The following is a 20,344-nucleotide window of genomic DNA, read 5'->3' on the forward strand; positions in this document are numbered from 1 at the left end:
CAAATCAAAGTGCGTGCAGGGGAGAAGGCGTTACATGGAGAAATTCTGTGGAACAATTAGATGTTCTAAATTAAGATTAACCAAGAAGCCTAGAGCAGTGTTGAGCCCAAGGCCTCACAAAATAAATGATTTTCCACCAACCATTTAATTGTCTGTGCTTGCCTCTGCCATTCCCAAATGTGTAGGCCACCTCCTGACTGCAGGTGTCAGTTCAAATACACTGACTGTAAGCTTGGTGGATGAATTCCCAGCTGAAACACACAGTGCTTACCATATTTAGGCCGTAGCTCCATTCTCTCCTGCTCATCTATGTTATCTAGGATGGTATATTTTGTTTTCTTTCTTATCTTTGTCCTCTTTCTGCTAAAAAGAAAGTTACCACATTTAGTTATCATGTATGCACATAAGTCTGCTCCCTCCTCCTTTTCATACGCATACCCCCATATACAGAACCTTAATGTTCTTTCTTATCTCCACTTTGAAGAGTTGTTCCAGTTTATACCTGTATCAAGCAGCTGTACAATGTGGAACAGAACGTATAATTTATTTTCTCTCTCATATACAATGATGAAGAAAGCAAAAAAGACTGACTTGCTTTCCTAAGTCAAAGAGGTTCAGTTTGTTTAATTTCAACATAGTAACTAGACACAAAGTAGACATAAGTTCATTTCCAAATAAAATTTCTGTAAGAATTGGTTAGTCCCCAATATTTTATTTTAACTCAGAGAATTTAAGTTGTGCTTGTCTCATTATGCTTACAGAGAAGACCAGACAAAAATGGAAATCGGGTCCCTCATATTATGCAGGGGCAAAGCCCTACTGGTCTACAGGCAAATCACCAGCTGTTCTTTCTTCATTTAAATCCTTCCCCAGCATCCACTTCTGCAATGCTTCAAACATCATAATTTCTACGTTAATCTTCAGTTATTTGCAAGAGTTACTCATCTGCTCAATATTACAGAAGGAAACTCCTGGAGCTAGAGGAACGGACACAGAACTATTTATTGTGTTGGATCAAGAAGGAACAAAGGATTTCACAGTAGAAATAAGGGCATTCATGCATGAAACCAAGGAGACACCTCCTAGAAGATGCTGTCACAGCTCAGGCATTTTTTTGGCCCTCTTTCTCATAACTTTGGAGGGTGGGTGGGTGGGACATGCCTTTTGTTAAGGCAAGGACTGACTCTGGCAACATCTGGAGAAGCTCTCCCACACAGACTGCACAGTTCACAGTGGAGAAGACACCTACTGCTCAGCTGACATCGCAGCAACAGCCAACCACTTGGCTTCCCCTCTACAGTCTTCCTAAAAATGGAGTTCATTTGGCACCTCAAAGCCTTTAAAACCTCCAAAACTCCAGCCACATCTTGGACTACTAGAGTATCTTTCTCCTGTATTTTCCATAAGGCAAAGGGCATCACCTGTCATCCTGTACAGTGCAGCATTTCCCTCCTCTTTTCTACAAGTTTCTGTAGCAACCAGCCTCACTCCCTGGCACAAGCCACATGAAGACACAGGACAGAAACAGCTGAACTCCATAAACCATCCCTTTCTCATCAAATTCACACATGCCTGTGAGGCTCCAGCCCACACTGGGGCGGTGGAGTGGGACACAATTCAGTTAAACTTTTCTAGTAACAGCACTGTTCCTTTAACCATAAAAAGGAAATCAGTGTCAACTCTCAGGCATTTCAAACAGCATCCTTTACATACTGCAAAGACAACCTAGAAAAAATTGAAGATCCAGAAAGATTTTGGTAGTGTTTGATTTCTGCTAAAACCTGAAAAAGCTAGCTATTTGCTGGGCTTTTTGAGCAGCAGCAAAAACATTTGCTCTAGTGACAGAACTTGCAGGGACTTGTCACTTGAAAGAGAATTTCTTATCGGCTCACTAGGAAAGATGGAAGAAGGGCCAGAGAGAGAAACAACACACAGTAGTAGGCAAAACTGTTTAAGGAAGGAAGAAGCAAGAAGTCTGCATGACTGAGATCACTGGAGCACAGTGGGCCGCAGCCAGATGCAGCCCACACGTCCACCCTTCCTGTCCAAGGGAGTTACCAGGTTGGGAGCAGTTCCCTTCCCATGGCCTAGAACACTCCTACATCAGCAGCCTTCAGGGTGTGCCACATTTTTCTTAGCATGAAGTACCTAGAGGACTCAGTGAGAGACTATGAAGATCTGCAGTATACTCTCAGCATTTTAACAAATTATCTCTTAATATGAAGTATACTCCAACATAAGCTTTGTTTTTCAAAATGCAGAAAGAGCACAGAGCCACAAATGGATACTCCTTTTTCCAACAAAAGTATGCCTATGCAGAAATAGCCACAGGAAGCTCCTCACATGTCGGAAAGAGTTCAGTAATTTAGTGCCAAGGATTGGAATAAAATGTGGCAGTTGTGTGCAGTTTTTACATATACCCCATCAAAAAGAAACATAAATCACATACCTTTTGCAGCAGCAGATGCAGAACCAGGCAAGCCCTACCATGACCACAACCAAAATAAAAACAGATACAGTCACATAGAGGATACTCCACTCTGCAAAAAGAAACAGAACAGTGCTTTGTAAAGTACTATGAATAGGATAATTTCTAATAAAATTCTATTAAAATAACCAATCCTGAGGAATGGGGAGTGGCAACAGGAACTTCAGAGAACTTAGCACTTTCTTATTTTCAGAAGAATCCCTAAAAATTCTTAAGCTTCCAGACTGAAAGTGCATGTCTGAAAATCTTCTTCCACTACAACACCTTTTACCATCCCAAGACACCTCAAGTCTATGTGGCATGATTATCACCTCAGTTGTCATTCTTTAACTAAACCATAAGTGTACTCTGGGTCTGGCATTTCAACAGCCAATTACAGAAAGATCCTTCTCCCTGCACACTTATATTTGTAAGCCAAGGAGAACAGGAGAAGGATACAGAGAGATGTGCAATAATGTGAATTCCAACATGTGTATACTCACTATTTCAGTGCTATTATTACACTATGGAACAACACAGCACTAGGGCAGGGTGGCAGGAGGTCCCAGCCTCAGGCTTAAAACCTATCATCCCCATTTTGGTTGGTCAATTAGTCTTCTCTCACTAACAGACAATTGGGCCATGGTTACTTAATGCCTTGTAGCAAGCTCCTTATAAATTTCTATAGATTTACTTGAAGACTAGTGCATTGCCCAACAAATGTTTCTTAGACTGCACAGTAATCAGAGTGGAGCTTTATTACAACTTAAGTGGAAGACCAATTTCATTAAATTAAAACTATTAAATATTTGAAATTGAAAGCCTTAGCTGATATGTTAGATGTGCCACAGAATATAGACATGATTAAGCTGGTGAAACTAAATTGCATTTCCCAGGTGCAATAGGTAAACTGAAAGAAACAGTGAAATTAATTATGCTAAAAAGCTGAGGTTTTAAAGGTGACTATATAGGTTAGTCCAGAACACTAGTGTTTTCTTTCCTTGGGTCAGATCATACTTCTAGCACAGAGGCCTTAACCCAAAGAATGTAAGTTCCTGCCTCTTTTTCAGCTTTGCAACAATCGGATGAATGCTACTCAAAAGCTCTGCAGTGTCCACACTACTCAACAACCCTTCCAACTGGCCCCAAATAATTTCAAAGATCTCTCTCCTATGACAAAGTTTTCACGCTTTTTTTCCTCAAATAGTGATGCTTTTAAAAATAGTGATACTTTTAAAATATTTTAAGTATAGGCTACTACTATCAAGAAATTATAATTTCAAGATGTTATTCAAGTATCTTTCTATAGAAAGATATTGCTTGGCTGAAAAACAGATTGTTCTAGTCTTCCCTCAGCATCTACCTCCTAAGCACTCCCAATTCTGACAGCAAATAATCAACAACCTCACAAGATGACAAGTTATTCTTGAAATACATCCCACAACACCCAAACTCACCACAATTACTCTCTCCATCATTTAGATAACGGTGAATCAAGTTTTCCATCCACAGCTGGTAGCAAATGCAGCGCTTTGTTATGGGGTCACAGTGTCCATGTCCAGAGCATTTTAAAAGACAGGCTAAGAACAAAATCAAACATAGGATCAGCTGTGTAAACGGGCAACTTGTCACGCATCCTCCTACTGCGAGACTAGATTGGTGGTAAAGCATCTAGTTCATAACATTCTGATAGTTTTTCAAACCTCCCTTTCCTTTGCTGTTATGTGTTAAACATATTTACAGTTCAGGAGACTGCTGGCTGTGAAGAGTAAGATTAGAATATATCTTATGCATAACAACACTGAAATTGTATGCAAGTCAAGAACAGTTTATTCTAACCAGAAATAAAGATGAGTTGAAGTTGTGGAATTCAGACCTTCTCCTTTACGACATATTTGTAAGAACTTCTAAAATAGCTGAGAACTGAGGAATATCAGTCTTCTCAGGTACCAGAACACAAGCATCATACCCATAAATTAAAGTGTATTTCAAAACTTAACTACAGCATCTGAGGCCAGAACATTTACATACCTCATATGCTTATAGTAGCTAGCTATTGCTAGATCAATGCATCATATCATACCAAAATAAAAATTTATTCCCCATAAAACTCAGAGTAGGAGATTCGCTATGTCAAGAAAAATGTTAATGCATATTTTCAAGTGACATCTGTGCATGTCAGTAAGCCAAATACAGTTACAATAGCACATCACTCCTTTTCAACTAGTAAATAAAGACAGAACTTACTACAGAATCAGTGACTGTTTTATTGCCAGAGCTCACTCTGTTTGCATTTGGATTGTTATGTCCTGATTTTAAATTATGGGGAAGTTGTATCTATAATATCTAAGTATTATAAAGGGCTCACATTACTAGCAAAGTTTAAAGTAGGCTTAGAAGTTCAATCATCTTTTTAGGGAAAAGAAAGCCCAGTGGCCTGTCTGCACTGCAAATAATAGAAGACTAGGTTATAACACAGTGATCACCTGACCATTCTACCTGATACAGACAGACAAAACCAAGTTATATTACAAGCCTATTACTGAACACTAGAAGCTGTGAAGGAACCAGCGACACAAAACATTCTATACTGTGGCTATATTAAGTTGTACCAATCTTTCAACAAAAGATGGTATGAGTGGGGTATCTCTATGCTCATTGCACAGACCTTCCTGATGCAGACCAGATTAAGATGTGCTTTTGCCTACTGTTACAGATGATGTCTTTTAAAAGAATACAAGTAGCTGGCATGTCTGCCACAAATGAACAAGCATTTTAAGTATTGTTTTCAATGTCATCTTTTGGAAAGCTATATCCAAGACCAGACACCAGATGGCAGACACAAGGCCTTCAAGCACTGCTTCCAGGTGCTGTGTTTGCCAAATGCCTGCAAAGTGCCAAAATGAGCAAGTACAATCCAAAACATACCAGCCGTGTCAACCCGCAGGACTTTAAAAAGCAGAAAGTCAGCCTTTTCTTTCAAAAGCTGCACATGTAGAGTTCGCGAGACATCCGATGCCTTGATCACTTTGGAAGGATGCCCGTTCTGCACGTAGAACACAACCGCGGTGCTGCAGGAAGAACAGTTAAGGTCACGACTGCTGTCAAAGATCACTTCTGTCAGGCATTCAGTTTACAGCCTTTGGGTTGTTTGTTTTTTTTTTTTGTTTCTGGAAAGCAAATGTCACCACTGATAAAGACCAGGGAACAGATTAAGATCAGGGATCAGTCAACTCCATGCAAATGCCAAGGACTTCACTCTGAGTCAGGAGCACCAGCAGTTCTCTGGCTTCCCAGTTTCACTGAATAAAGGTGTAGACTACAGCAAATGTAATTCCCTCCCTGGTCTTCCTCACTCTATCTTTAAGAGACATATGTATACATTTTTTTTTCCCACTCTCATCTAGAACCTGTCACAAAGCACTCTGAAGCAGTTTGAGTAACTTGAGGAAACTGAATTTAAGAGGAGGAAAAGCTCAGAGCAAGGGAGCGAGATGACTTCATGTGGGAGCCCTCCTCCCCTTTCCCCCCACAGCTCTTTTTAAATTGGGTGGTATCAATCTCATCCTGTATCAGGCACTTCAGGGAACATTTTTATCTGAAAAGCAATAATTAGAAGCTGTGATTAAAAGTATCATAACTATAAATGTTGAACTTTCCAAACTGATTTTCATTTTTAAGAGGATCCCTGAGAGCTAATTAGACACCTAAATGGGTTTTAAATTACCAAGTAGTTAACAAGAAGTAATTTAAAGACAACTCATGTCAACAGGTTTATCAATCATGCTGAGAAATTTCTCTGGGTATGCATAGCCATCTCTAGCTCTCTAGATCAAGCAGAAGGGGTATTTCTACTTCAGAGGAAGATACCACACTTAGGAGTATCTACTGTGTAGTCTTCTCTGCAAAAAACATGGATTATCAAGTACCTGGGAAAATGTCTATAAAATACTTAGAAGTAAAGGGAAGTAAACCAGGTTTGATCAGATACAGCTGCAACCTTATTTTGAAATACAGTACTTGCTTCACTCTGAGAAAGTCTGTCTCACTCCATCCAGCACTTGCTTTCTTCAAAGGAATAATAAAAAAAGAACCTACAGAGATAATTTTAAATTATTTTTTAAAAACAAAACACTTCAGTTCTGAGCCTCCAGAGAGCTTACTTCATCAATCTTCTACCACAACAGAAAAAATATACTTTTTAAAGTATATACTGTTGAGAGCTATAGCATTTTCGTTGTTTTAGAAAATGTTACTTTGCAACTAATTATGAGCTGTGTAAGAGTCAATGAAAATCACAAATCTTCCTGGCACAGTAGGATATCTTCATACCTTATATCTGAGTAGGCTTGTATCTTCTGAACTTTGATATCTGAATCCAAAACATTCAGCAATACAGCCAGTTGTCTCACCAGGGTATCCTTCTGCTGTTCACTCAGCTGTCCCACTCCAACCTGCAGAATCAGCTCCACCAGACCATTCCTTTTGGGATCTGACAGAAAAACATGCTATTCTTTCAGAGCTTGGCAAATACTTCAGTATCAACTGAAGACAACATGCAGTACAACTAATATAGTACTTATTAATATTATATTTTTCTGCATAAGACCCATATCCCTTACAACTCAACCCTTTTGTGTTCTTACAAAAGTATTTAGACCACATTTTCACATTCCTTCTGAAACAAACCTGGTGCATCCTAAGATAGCAATCCAGCTTACCAGTTGAAAGAAAGCACTTCAGTATGTACTTCAGTTCAGCATCAATACATTTGTGTGAGGAACAGCAACTTCTGTTCTCCTAAATGCTGCCATCTTAAGGTCAGAGGTAAGCATAAGGTAAGTCTAATTCCTAAATTCCCTGCTTGTTATCTACTACTGGTTACCAGCCAGGAAAAGGGAGGCAAAGATGGACTCATACAGTAGCCTGCAAGACTGTGTGAGTGAGTCTAAATGAGGATGCGTCAATTCGAGAAATATCAAATGTGTTTACCTTCACAAACTGAGGGTTCTGTTAAATAACACTTGAACTCCTAGAGTGCCTTGCAAACAAAACTAGCTCCACAGATATCCAATGAGAATTCTGAGCCAATTATTCTGACTACATTCAACAATAAAGTCAGGGACAGAAATAAAATTCTTGTCCACGAACCAGACAAACAAGAAATCTCTGACAGACCCAATATTTCAGACCCATTTCCTGAAACCTCAACTTACGCTTCCATCACATAGCCATTTAGCCTGCATTTGAAGACAAGTCTACATACGAGCAATATCAAACCATGAAAAGATAATTTTAAAAAAACACTGAAACTCTTCAGGCTTTGTTTTTGTCCTTCAGGATGAAAGATGGAAAATAAGCATAAAAACACACTTTCAACCATCAAACACACAATTGCAGCATTTGCACCTAAAACTTAATGCTCATGTCCCATTTCTTCCCAATGGCCAAACTGATTAACAATCAGAAAAAAAAAAAAACAACACCAAAACCCTACAATGAATGAAAAGTAACAAAAACTTAATGAAAATACTAACTAGGAAGTATGACTTTTATTTATTTATGCTTCCAGTAAGGCAATGGTATAACTGGTAGTTAAGAATCCTGACATGTCTTCTTCTAACACGCTGGGGCCTATTAAGAGAAAAATAAGAATGTAGGAAGAGAGAGACCTCTTTGCTTTGTGTTTTAACTTGATAGAATCTTGTCAATGTTGAAATAAATAAATACGGAGAACAAAGATGAGGTATTCACAACGTATCGATGACCTTTTAATTGTCATACCAGGCCGCACTTCAACAGTTGCTGAATCAATATCTGAGTCTCCTTTAACATCCGTCACTTTCAAGTGAAAAGTATAGGTTCCTTCCACCAGATTAGTTAACTGCAGTACTGCCTCGTGGTCTGAGCCATGGATCACATCCTGCAAAAAAAGGTAAAGGGATGATGATACGCTCAGAGAAAGTTGCAGGTGTGACTATCAAGTCAGGTATCTGGTATGACAGTGTGAGCTCTTGCTTTGGCTTTTGGGACAAATGTGACCTACCCACAGTTCATAGAAAACTAAAGCAAATTTGGGTGTGGCAGTTAGTGAGGATGTATGCACAGTATGGATATTTTCATTAAATAAGAGCCCCAGACAGAACAGCTGACATTTCAAACAGATGAGTACTTGAGAAATCTGGGACAGTTACATTATTATTTCTCCATTTTACCCCAGTATCCTTAGTTCTGCTTTCTGAACTCCCACATTATTTCCTTTCCTTGGAGTTCATGTATTTCCAGCTACCATCTCTGTCAGCTATATTTAAGCTACAGCTCTTCAATTCTTCTCATGTGAATTGCCTCTAGAAGCTTTGTTATCATTTCACTGTTTGTCCTCTCCCAGTTCCTGCTGATTTGCCACTACCTTCCTGACAGAAGGATAAAGAGCTGTCCACAACACTTCGTGCAGACAGGCCAAAGAAGTTACCACAGTTTCAGTAGCTGATATATAAACTTCAGTTTATCATGAGGTACTACTGCTGTCTGCCCCAATTTGGAGAGCAGACTCCACTGCCCTAAGGACCCTGACTATTCGCCATGGTCTGCCAGGCGAGGGATATATTCCTCTAGTGCCAAACACCATTTTTATCTTGAACTGCAAGTTTTGCCTCATCTGGTACCAGGCATGACTCCCTAGTCTTTATCAGTACTTCTTGCTCTCTCAGACTCTTTCTCCTTTGGAACATCTGTATTTCAGATTATTTTTCTTTCAAACACATTAGCTTCATACTATCACCAATTACTCTTTAAGAGACACAATTTTATTCTTCTATCTCAAGTCTTTCCCAACTACTTAGCCATCGTATCCTATACCTGTACTGAAAATATCACAAGCCCCTTGAACCAAAGCATTAGAGAGAACAGGGGAGATAAATCAAACAGACACCATGCATCACAGCCTCTTTTGAGCCACAGCTACTTGTCCTGCTACAGTGATGCTACATGCATAGACAAGAGCTGAATTTCACTCATTTTAACCTTCAAGAAACTTACCCCAGCTGCTGGGCTTTGACCATCCCGAATCCACAAATAGGACACAATCCCCTGGTCATCAGCAGACCTTGAGCCATCCAAGGTAACAGAGTTATTTGGAAGCACTAGAACATGCTTCCCACCAGCATGCGCCCGGGGTGGACTGTTGTTTTCTAGCCATAAAAATAGTGGAGGAGAAGGATTTGCTTTCAAGACATGCAAACTGTGACATGCCATGGCCAATACACCCACACTACAATTCTTTGCCCGATGACTACAGGCAGTAACAACAAAATCTCGTGTCAAAGGTACAGGAAAAGGATGAGCAAGTATACAGAATTTGGCTCCCGGATTATTACAACCTGACAAAAGCAGAGCTGCACCACAAGGAGAATGGCAATAAGAGGTACCACTCAAAAAATACCTATTTGAAAAAGCATTGTGGGGTACTCTATTTACAGTTTCACAATAATTTAAGTATCAGATCTGCTCAGTCAAGCAAAAAGACTTTTTACCTGCTTAGAAACACAGCCTAGCACGAGATCACCATGCTGGGCTCTTCTCATCTTGAGAATCACTTATGACCTAATAGAAATTCACGTAAGGTTTTATATCTTAACAGTGTCTGTTTTAGAGAAAGCGTAATCAGGAAACTTAAGAGCAAACCCAGTTTCCAAATGCTTTTTTGCTGCCACTAGCAGTGAAATTAAGCCATGCATTGGGACTATGGCCAAAACACACCACAGAAACATGAATACATTCTCTTTCCAGAAACCAGACATCACTGACTTTTGTTTAGGACACAACTGATAAGATAGAACTCCAGGAAGCTGTGAGGCTGAGTGAAATGCTTTGCTGGTCTGAGTATTAGGTTGGACATAAATAATTCACTCTGGGGCAGGTCTCCAGGGCACTGGCTGTAACTCTATTCTTCAGAGCAGCATAGAGTTCTCTGTGATACAAATGATTTTCTTGTTTCTTCCAAACAAGCCAGTTGATTAAACTTGGCTATTGGAGCACTTAATATATTAATACTGAACCTATGACTGTAGTCAGTACATACTGTGACTACACAGCATGAATGAGACCATGAGACACATTTGGGTAGAGCTGTTGCCATGTGTTTCTGACTAAAACCTAACTTAAACTCTGAAAAAGTTCAACCAATAATGCACATGTGCAAAGCTAAGTCCAGTTTCTTCTCCAAGATTGACTTGTTCTGCAGTGATACCAAGCGAAAAAGAAACAAGGCTTCACTGTTTTCAAGAAAGTCAGCAGCTAAGATTTCTTATGTAACTCTACTATCATTTCATAAATGGTACAGGTACCATACTTGCAGAGTCGGAGTGCATTGCTCCTTTCAAAAAACAAGGTATGCAACAGAAAGCCAAACTCTGGACCAAACAAGATTTGAACTTTATTATGCCACCTTCTTTAAAAGGAGACAGGTACACAGAGATAGCTCAAAATCACTCCCTAAGGAACGACATGAGGCAAAATACAGTTGGATTATCACTGCCTGCAAACTTGAGTATGCAACCTAAGTGAAAGCTATGAAATCTGTCAGGAATACCTGACAGTACCTATGTCAAAAGAGCAACAAAGCTGGTGAAGGGTCTAGAGAACAACTCCTGTGAGGAGCAGCTGAGGGAACTGGGTCTGTTTAGCCTGGAGAAAAGGAGGCTGAGGGGAGAACTAATCGCTGTCTACAACTACGTGAAGGAGGTTGTAGCATGGAGGGTGTTGGTCTCTTCTCCCAAGTAGCAAGTGACAGGATGAAAGGAAATGGCCTCAAGTTGTGCCAGGGGAGGTTCAGATTGGATATCAGGAAAAATTTCTTCACAGAAAGTCTTGGAACAGGCTGCCCAGGGAAGTGGTGGAGTCACCATCCCCGTAGGTGTTTAAAAGATGTGTAAACGTGGTGAATACAGGTATGTTTCAGTGGTGAGCTTGACAATTTCAGGTTAACGGTTGGACTCCGTGATCTTGAAGGTGTTTTCCAACCTGAATGGTTCTATTATCTCATACAATAGGCATTACTAACCTACAGCATCTCCTACCACATGCATGTTGAGAAAAAACAAAAAAACAAACCACCACACCCACCACAGCAACTGGTTCCCTGTATTAAAAAAAATCAAAATAAATACAGGTCTTTTAATGTTAAGTTTTTAAGTGAAAACTGGTATACCCTGAGACCTCACTTCTTGGATGTTACTTAAAACCCACAGTAAAATTGCTTTTCTGCTCAAAGCTTAACTTTGATAATAAAATAAAACCATATGCTCTTAACGAAGCAAACGCACCATGGTCAAAAACAGTATTTCAGGGCATTTTTGTTACAATTAATTCTGCATATATTTAACTTTAAAAAAGCTTGCGGTCAGAGAATTTAATTCTACCAGTCACTGACAACACTACTTTATTACAAACCAGCAATAACTACTCTTGAATACCCTTGGCAAATGACAACAAAAACATTCTCCCTTTCTGTTCCAATTCCTTTACATACTGTCAGTGACTAAATTAACTGGCACATTGCCCGCCATATCCTAAGAAGCTGCAACTCTGCTTACCTTCCTTCACAGTGACAGATACCACAGATGCACTGCTTAAGCCCTGTTGGTCTTTCACGGTCAGTCTGAAGCGGTAGGTACCAACTTGAAGACCAGTCACAGTTGCTATTGCTTTGTCACCATCTTCCATCTGTACAGAGCTCGGCCCACTGAAACAAAACAACTCAAAAATAACCTTGCACAGACAGCCAAATTGTTCTTTCCACAGCACTGCTCAAGCCCTTTTCTTTTATGTATATTGTAGTTCTACTACTGCTATAAGTGCTGATATTTAAAGAGCTATAAAAGACACAAGTTTAGTTCAGAGAACTCATAAATCCATTTTTTTCAAGATATTCAAAGCACCCAAACATCACATACCCAGTTACCAAAAGAGTAGAAAACACGCCCCAAAAGTACAACCTCCTTGTGTACTATTTCAAGGTAGCCTGCAAACACTGTTACTCTAAGAGTCACTCACAACACATACAGGGTGGCAGGAAACCTTTCTCTACCACAGGTATGACAGTTGCACAAGCTAAAATCTTGTCCTTTCATTAAGGATCAACTAGTTTGCACATAAACATACAATTACAAGCTTTTGAAAAACATTATGTCATCATTCATGAGTGCTTTAGTCACCTACTATTGAAAGCTCAAGTTAAACAGATTGTCAATTTACTTTATTATTCAACAAACAAGTGACTGAGAAACCCCAGTTCTAAGCACTGATGGGAAAACTCTGTACATTACAGGAGGGTAACCCAAGCCTGTTGCTCACTTTTTAACAGGAGATGTAGAAGTTCCTGTCTATTTTCTCTTAACTTGATAAACAGAAGGCCTCAAAATTACACATTGCAAGACAGGCAGAGATTGCCTAAGCTTTCCAAGTTAAACTTAAAATTCCTGACTCTTATCCACCTGAGCAGAAAGATCCTCAAAGTAGTTCTCAAACAGGGCACCACCCAGCACCATTGCGTAAGAGGCTCTGGAACCCAATCACTTTCACTTTGTTCCCTATTTTACCAGAGACTAGTAAAATCTCTAGATACCTGATATTTTCCCAATGATAGAAGACAATGCCTTGGTCATCTTCGCTTTTACTTCCGTCCAGTGTAGTGCTTTCTACTGGGAAGGTCAATTCCTTGTCAGGGCCAGCCACTGCTATTGGAGGACTGTTATTTTCTGTAAAAATAGTATCTAGTATATGACATTTGCTAGCTAGTCACTGGCAAGGATTGTCAATCAGAGGGAAGATTTTACACAGAATATTGTATTACGAATTGGATATAATGGTGCAAAGGTACAAATCACAAGTGTAATGTGCATAAGCCGTGAGAAAACAGTAGGTGGGAGAAACCAGCTCTGCAACAAGCCAAATCCCACAGCAAGTACTTCCCTTTTTCACAGTCATATCTGAAGGCACAGCCACACTCCAAAAATTTTGCAGCATGCTCAATGCATTGTATAAAATGTTTTATAACAAGAGTAGTGGGGTGGGTATTCTCCTGGTTTCACCACTGCATTCCTTTTGAAGTCACCCACACAAATACGGTTCTTTGCCCCCAAACATACTAGTTCAGGTGCTCTGCTGCTCAAGGTAAGCACAACACCACTAAGTTAATACCATTTTAGAGACTTCACAGATTTAGTGCAGAAACATATAACCTGTGATTCTGTTTTCAACCTCTGTTTTTGTGGTACGGTAAAACTGGCAATGCTACCATTTTCCAAGATATTTATTTAACCTTAGACCTGACTTCCGTGATAGCATCTTTCTAGTTCCACACTATGACAAGTCCAAAAGACACCACCACACGTTGTACTTCCAATTCATAATCTTGATTTCTGCAGTAACTGCCTGCTGTAAAGTTTTCCCAGAAGGGGTCATCTACAAAAAGATGTGTAATAAGCAACAACAGAAAGAGAAAACATTGCCATACGGTGGAATGTGAGATCTTCGGATGGTCAGAAAAGGTCACTTTGGATGTAATAGGCAAACACATCACCAAAAAAAAAAAAAAAAATCTCACAAGGCCTGGACCATTTGGGCCCATTCATCAGTAAGCTCCCAAATCCAAAGCAATGTATGAAAGATGCAGGTTTTGAAATTCCTTGCTTGACACTTTTTTCTAGAAAGTGCAATGCAATTCTTGTAAGAATTTAAGTCACACAAGGATTCTTGAAGAAGAACTGCAAAACAATAACGAAATTGAACAAAGCACTGACTGATACTCTGAACAGCTTAGCAAAACAGACTTCGTAGGATATTAAAGTCAACAGCTACATTTCAGCTTTTAGAAGTACACTCGAACATATCTCTGTGCAGGTCACCTTATGTAATCAGGCTGGCGTGAACCCTCAGGATCACCACCTGGACTTTCCACGATTCTACGCTTGCTGTGACTGTTTGCTTTGACAGAAAATGGAGTTGTAAGAGTCCTTGACGCAGGGATACTGGACATCCAGACTGCCAGCTCAGTGGTGCAATGCGGGGAGATGACACATTTGAGGACGGTGCTCAGGCACCAGGTTGGCCCAGCCCTGAGGGACCCAGACGCACCTGCAGGTGACCTACCGGGCTGTACGATCAGTGTGACCTCAGCTGTGGACCGCTGCCTCGCAGAGTCTGTGACAGTCAGCTGAAACGTATAATCTCCTTCCTGCATTGCAGATAACTGCAGGTACGGCGTCCGCACTCCCTACATGGCGTTTAGAAAGACAAAGAGAAGGAGATGAAACAGAAATGCTCATGGATTATGAAAGGTCTTACAGAGCAAACGTGAAGAGAAATGTAATATTTCTGTTAATTCATACAGTGTTTGAGCAAGCAGTTTAAGCACCTTGTAGACAAAGAGGAGACTTAAAATTTTATGCACAGACAGAAGTAACGTATTCACTATTGCAGCTGTCCCTACCAATCCAGAGAAATATCTATAGACAATAAACCTTAATTTCTTATTTTGGTATAATTGCTGCATTATTCCTGAACAATAATTGTGAAACATTAACTTTCTCCATTAAGAAATTAAACACTGACGGAAATTACTACAGCGTATTCAATTTCCTTAGATACCTTTTGAAAACAAACATCATGACACTCTTTAATATAATATTTATAAAAATTGTTAAACTCAAAACCAAGTTTGATTTGATCACAGTCAGATAGGTTTGTAGGAAAAAAATATTAAACAAGACAACTCTGTATTGAGTATACTCTTCCAGCAGTACTAGGTTCATATCTATATAAGCTCATAAGCTATAGGTCCTTTTGCTAATAAAATTAACATTTGTGGCATCTCTCATATGTGAAATAACAAATCCCAATGCAATTAGTTTGGGAGGTTTGGATAAAGATGAAAATAACTACGAGATTTGATAAATTATTTGTTAAATTACATTCTAATCATGTAACCATGTAACACACCTGAGACCAGCATCCTCAGCTCTAGGGACATGAAAAAGATTACTAGGCTCTTGAAAAGAAACTGAAAAATGCTCCTGGAGAAAATTTCTCCAGGAGAAAGTGTTACAAGAAAACCCTGACTATCTCCACATTCTCCCCAAACGAGTTTTCAGCGTGTCCAGCATCTCAGAAGACAGAAACTTGTGGAGTAGGCTCTAGGGCCCAAGGACAGACCTTGTGAACTCAAAGTCTTTCCAAAACACCAGGGAACAAACAACAGCAAGAATCAGAAGTAACCACAAGGAACGGAAAAAAAAAATGATAAGAAGGAATTAAAAGTAGTATCTAAAATAAGAGCAGAATAAATCAGAGAGGAACAAAAACAAAGTGACAGCACTCTAGATATTTCAGTGCTTTTGAGTAGTTACTTAGGTATGTGTTTGCTTGTGTTGAGGCAAAGATAAAAGAGCTTTCCACTCATACACAGGAAGGAAGAAATAAACATACCTGCATTGCTACAACCTTGCCTTTGCTTTTTGGACTGAGTGACCACTCATAGCTGACAATTTCATGGTCATCGCTGCTCTGGTTTCCATTCAGCGTGATGAAGTTCTGGGGCAAGGTGACTGCCTGATTGGGTCCTGCATTGGCAATAGGTGGGTAATCCACTGGTTTGTTGACAGTCAGAGATGCAATGGTGGAGTTGGCTGCTCCATCCGAATCAATCACTGTGAGTCTACAAACAGGAAAACCAATACTGGAAATCTGTTAAGATGGACTTCTGCCAAGTCCTGAGTTCAAAGGTTAACTTTTTCTGTCATTTCTTCAAACCCCACCTAAACCAGAGCCACTGATTAGATTATAGGAACTTCTGCTTCAGAAACATATATCCCTCAACTAGAATAGGAAAGAAACTCAGAGGACTGTTTTCAAACACAGCTTTCAACCTTTAAGGAAAAAAAAGTGTAGCTATTCTGAATCCCAGATGAAACCCTTTCACTGCAGTCGATGGCAACTTGATCATTTCAAGCTGATTTGACTGTAAATACTTTAAAAAAAAAAAAACAAACAAACAACAAACACAACATTACTCAGTAAAACACAGGGATTTTGTTCATCACCCATAGCAGAACAGTCCCTGTTAACTCCTACATCCAAAACTACTCAGGTGCTCTGGGTGTGCTTATAGCACAGCAGCAGTTCCTAATTTCTCATTTCTTTGCAGCATACTATTACTAATTTTAACAGAGCTTAGTATCAGCTCAGATTACTGAAGATGTCAAATCACAAAACTAATAAAGTACTGAATTTAAAACAACAAACCATTGCTTCTCAAAAACACAATGTCAAATCACCTTAAAATGAGACTGCTAGCACCTGAAAGTGATAAAAGACTGCCCCCCATAGTGTGGTGACCAAATACATCTCTAATTGACCTCTGTTTTGAAAACTGCATACAGCTGACCACATGGAAGGGAGCCACTCTTGAAGCCTTCCCTGAGTGGGAACAAAACTAGTGGTCATTAATTCTGTCATTAGGGAACGTATACTTTTACAGTGGGTACACATCCATGCACATCAGGAGCACTGGATTTTGTTGACCAGCTGATTTCCTGTAAGCTTGAACACACTGCTATTGTTCAAGTACCTCAGCCTCCCCCAAAAGTGCACAGATATAGCAAGTGATTTCTAAGTTCCCTAGGGCAGGAATGTCAAACTCATTTTCACTGGAGGCCACATCAGCCTCATGGTTGCCTTCAAAGGGCCAAATGTAGCTTCTCCTACATTTATACAGTCCTAAAATTACATTTGGTCCTTTGAAGGCAACCGCGAGGCTTATGTGGCCCTCGGTGAAAACAGGTTTGACGTCCCTGCCCTGTTCCTGTTTGGAACACACTTAGAACATAGCTTGTAAGTAAGCTCCGTCCTTTTTAATACAGATAAAAATCCTACATTCATATCTGCCACTGTACAATATGGAACAATTCCAGTAAAGAACACAGAATGAAAGTTGAATATGTAATTTTTGGTTTAAGCTTATGCAAAGCACCACATTTAATGTATATGTTCACTGGCTTCAACATTCTGCTGATGCTACACTGAGACACAGTATATTGACTGGTAAGCTGTTACCCACTGTCAGTCAAATAAACCAGGCTGGGTCAGTGGGAAGTCTGCATCTGTGCAGACCAGGCTTTAAGTTAAGAAGTTCAGAAAATGAAGTCTGATTTTAAGTAAAGCACCCAGAACTATGAACTTTGCTTTCATTGTCAGGACAAAAAAATTTAAAATAAAAATTAAAATGTTCTGTCACAGTTATTATTGGTGGGAGTAGAAGGTATGTAATTTCTGATAGCTTGTTTTGCATAATTTTGTGCTGTAAAGTATCATTACATCAGTATCACAAAATCACTGCAAGCACTTTTAAATAAAACTGTTCCCTATGTCTCTCCACCGTGCAAAATGAAGGGTAACAGCACGCAGAAGAAAAAGGAAGTTTTTTATTTTAGGAGGTACATGTCAGCACAACGAGAAGCAAACATTTAGCTGATATCACAGAAGCAGTTAAAACCATAAAGGAAAGCATCTGTGCAGGTACCTGAAAGTGTAGTTTCCAGGAACAAGGTTAGACAAGCGCAAGACAGGTGTGTCAGCAGATGCCTTCTGCTCTCGCAAAGGACCTTTAATTTCTTCCCAGTGGTAACTCACTATCTTCGTATCATCTATACTTTCTACATTCATTAAAGAAAAATGTATCAAATTCTTGTAGCAATTGCTAGAATTAATCCTCAAGTCTTTCATGCACAGATACCTAACTGATTTGCTACAACTATCTTTTCAAGCATATCAAACAGGGTTCATGTACCACAGCTGTTAAAACGCAGATTCCAAGTTATATTTGGTATGGTTTATCTAAACAAACAAACAAAAAAAATTCTTCATGCACACAAAAATAAAAATCAGTCTTAGACTCTGCACATTCCAACTTGTCTGCTCTCAGTAATTATGAGCCTAATTAATGCCATCTCATCATACCCTATGTGACAGCTCTCTGCTGTGGGCCCAGATGTACTGGCACGAGGTCTTTGGGCAGGTCAGGAAGAAGTTGTAAGAGCAGTTGCTGTTTGGATGCAGCATCCTCTGACACTGCATCTCAACCTCAAGCGGAAGGCTGTGTTTTATCACTTATTTATTAAAATAATTAATAACTAGAATCAAATCTACAAAATAAATGATGATTCAGGAAACTTCTGAATGAGAAGGGGGAATTTCACATGTAATCGACAAACAATAATACTGTAACTGTATATTAAAAATACAGGACGGTCCACTACATACGACTGCCATCAATGAATGTAGAGGTTGTAGGCAAAGAAACTTCTTGCACTTGGGGTGAAGCAATGGCAACTGGCAGCTGGTTAACTCTGACTGCTGTGAGAAAGAAAGCAGGGAGAGGGTGGGAAAAATATAGTGAAAGCTCAAGCAAAACTAATCTTAACTCGACAGATCAATAGTCCCTAGTGATTCAAATCTAGGATTGACCGCTTTGCAGCACCTGCTGTCCTTTTTGGACAAGGGAGAGAAAAGGTTACTGAGGAGCATAGTGCTGATGCAGCACTTTTCTGCTGCAGCCACTTCTAACAGATCAGACCTGTGCACTGTAACTTGCAGCTAGAGCAAGTTCACCACCTAATTGCTGTTCCTGGCTGTACTGGAGAAGGGGAGCAGAAAAGGTGGCATGATGCTGTCTCAGGTCTTACCTCAGGAGGGTACAAGACCAGAGAGCACTTAAACACAGTGAGTAAGATCCTTAACTTTGCTTCCTTAAAATGCTTTACAGACACCAAGATATAAAACATCTCTGCATGACTGGACTACCAAATGTCCTGGATAGACTATTAGATAAGCATGTTGTACAACTACTTGGGTTGAAGAAATTTAATTTCATTACTTTGGCCAACTGATTTACCTGGTTTGACTGTGACATTGACAAAACCTTCACCAAAGGCATTTTCACCAGAAACCGCCACTTTGAAGGCATAAAGTCCCACTGATAACTGAGACAAACAGAACAAATCGTGTTACATGTCAAATTATACACAAGCAGTATGCATAAATCTGCCAATCATATTGTAAACAGAGAAAAATCTGTATATCTGAAACCAAGAAATTCTTTTATAAACACATACACAAAAGGCCCCTAGACACTGCCCAGAAGTGGGAAACACAAAGCAATCACTTGCGAATTTTTACTCTATCTTAGAAAATTATAAGAGCACTATGAAAAAGACACTTCTAATCTGGCAAAGATTTGGTGACATATGCAAGCGAAGAGACTCTGGCAGTCAAACTTCTTAAATCAAGGCGCCCTTCCCCACAGTTTGGATTCCAGCAAAAGGATCATAGAAACGCAACAAGCCTGAGCTTACAGTTCACTTACGTGAGAGAGCTTTAAGGTCTGGCTGTGTCTGCGCTCCATTTCACCACCATAGTCAGCAGGGTGACTGATTAAGCTCCACTCATAGGTGTAGGCTGTTTCTAAGAGCAATAACACAGCATAAGAGTAATCAGCTTTGCCTTCAAGATAAATCCAGGAAACAAAGAAATCAAGTTCACCATCCATCAGATAAAATGCTATAGTAGAAAATAATGACAGCTAAGACTGTTTAAGCCTGCAAAATGAAGCAGTATGACTACATGTTGAATTTCTATGGTGGGTTCTAACTTGGTAAAGCAGCAAGGATGTAATGGACTTCACAAATAATTGACTTCTTCACAATAACCAGCTTCTCATGAAGTGAATGCATTTTACATAGCTACCTATGTGTGTAAATATGTATTCCTCACTGTTGCAGTTCAGAAGCTGGTAGTTTTAAGGTAGATGTTGCATTCAGAAAC

The 20,344-nt window shown here is 39.6% G+C and overlaps 1 protein-coding gene across 7 annotated transcripts in view; it reads right to left on the minus strand.

Moving 5' to 3' along the window:
• KIAA0319 (KIAA0319 ortholog) overlaps positions 1–20,344 on the minus strand; it is a 69,443-nt gene that overhangs the window by 16,550 nt on the left and 32,549 nt on the right. For 4 of the 7 annotated variants that reach the window (XR_011737620.1, XM_071804634.1, XM_071804633.1 and 1 more), the window contains exons 6-20: positions 19,887–19,984; positions 19,416–19,503; positions 18,785–18,877; positions 18,045–18,177; positions 15,953–16,181; positions 14,603–14,741; positions 13,092–13,224; positions 12,061–12,209; positions 9,506–9,657; positions 8,252–8,390; positions 6,800–6,959; positions 5,396–5,538; positions 3,925–4,047; positions 2,450–2,540; positions 272–363 (exon numbers count right to left, since the gene is read on the minus strand). Coding sequence is in view for 6 of the 7 variants with exons in the window: in XM_071804634.1 (XP_071660735.1) it covers positions 272–363; positions 2,450–2,540; positions 3,925–4,047; positions 5,396–5,538; positions 6,800–6,959; positions 8,252–8,390; positions 9,506–9,657; positions 12,061–12,209; positions 13,092–13,224; positions 14,603–14,741; positions 15,953–16,181; positions 18,045–18,177; positions 18,785–18,877; positions 19,416–19,503; positions 19,887–19,984 (1,962 nt within the window). In the remaining variant the exon portion in view is untranslated. The remainder of the gene's footprint in view (positions 1–271; positions 364–2,449; positions 2,541–3,924; positions 4,048–5,395; positions 5,539–6,799; positions 6,960–8,251; positions 8,391–9,505; positions 9,658–12,060; positions 12,210–13,091; positions 13,225–14,602; positions 14,742–15,952; positions 16,182–18,044; positions 18,178–18,784; positions 18,878–19,415; positions 19,504–19,886; positions 19,985–20,344) is intronic. The other 3 variants (XM_071804637.1, XM_071804636.1, XM_071804635.1) reach the window with 3 other exon arrangements.

The sequence above is a fragment of the Patagioenas fasciata genome, chromosome 2 (assembly GCF_037038585.1).
Source record: "Patagioenas fasciata isolate bPatFas1 chromosome 2, bPatFas1.hap1, whole genome shotgun sequence".
In the NCBI taxonomy this organism is placed as follows: domain Eukaryota; kingdom Metazoa; phylum Chordata; class Aves; order Columbiformes; family Columbidae; genus Patagioenas; species Patagioenas fasciata.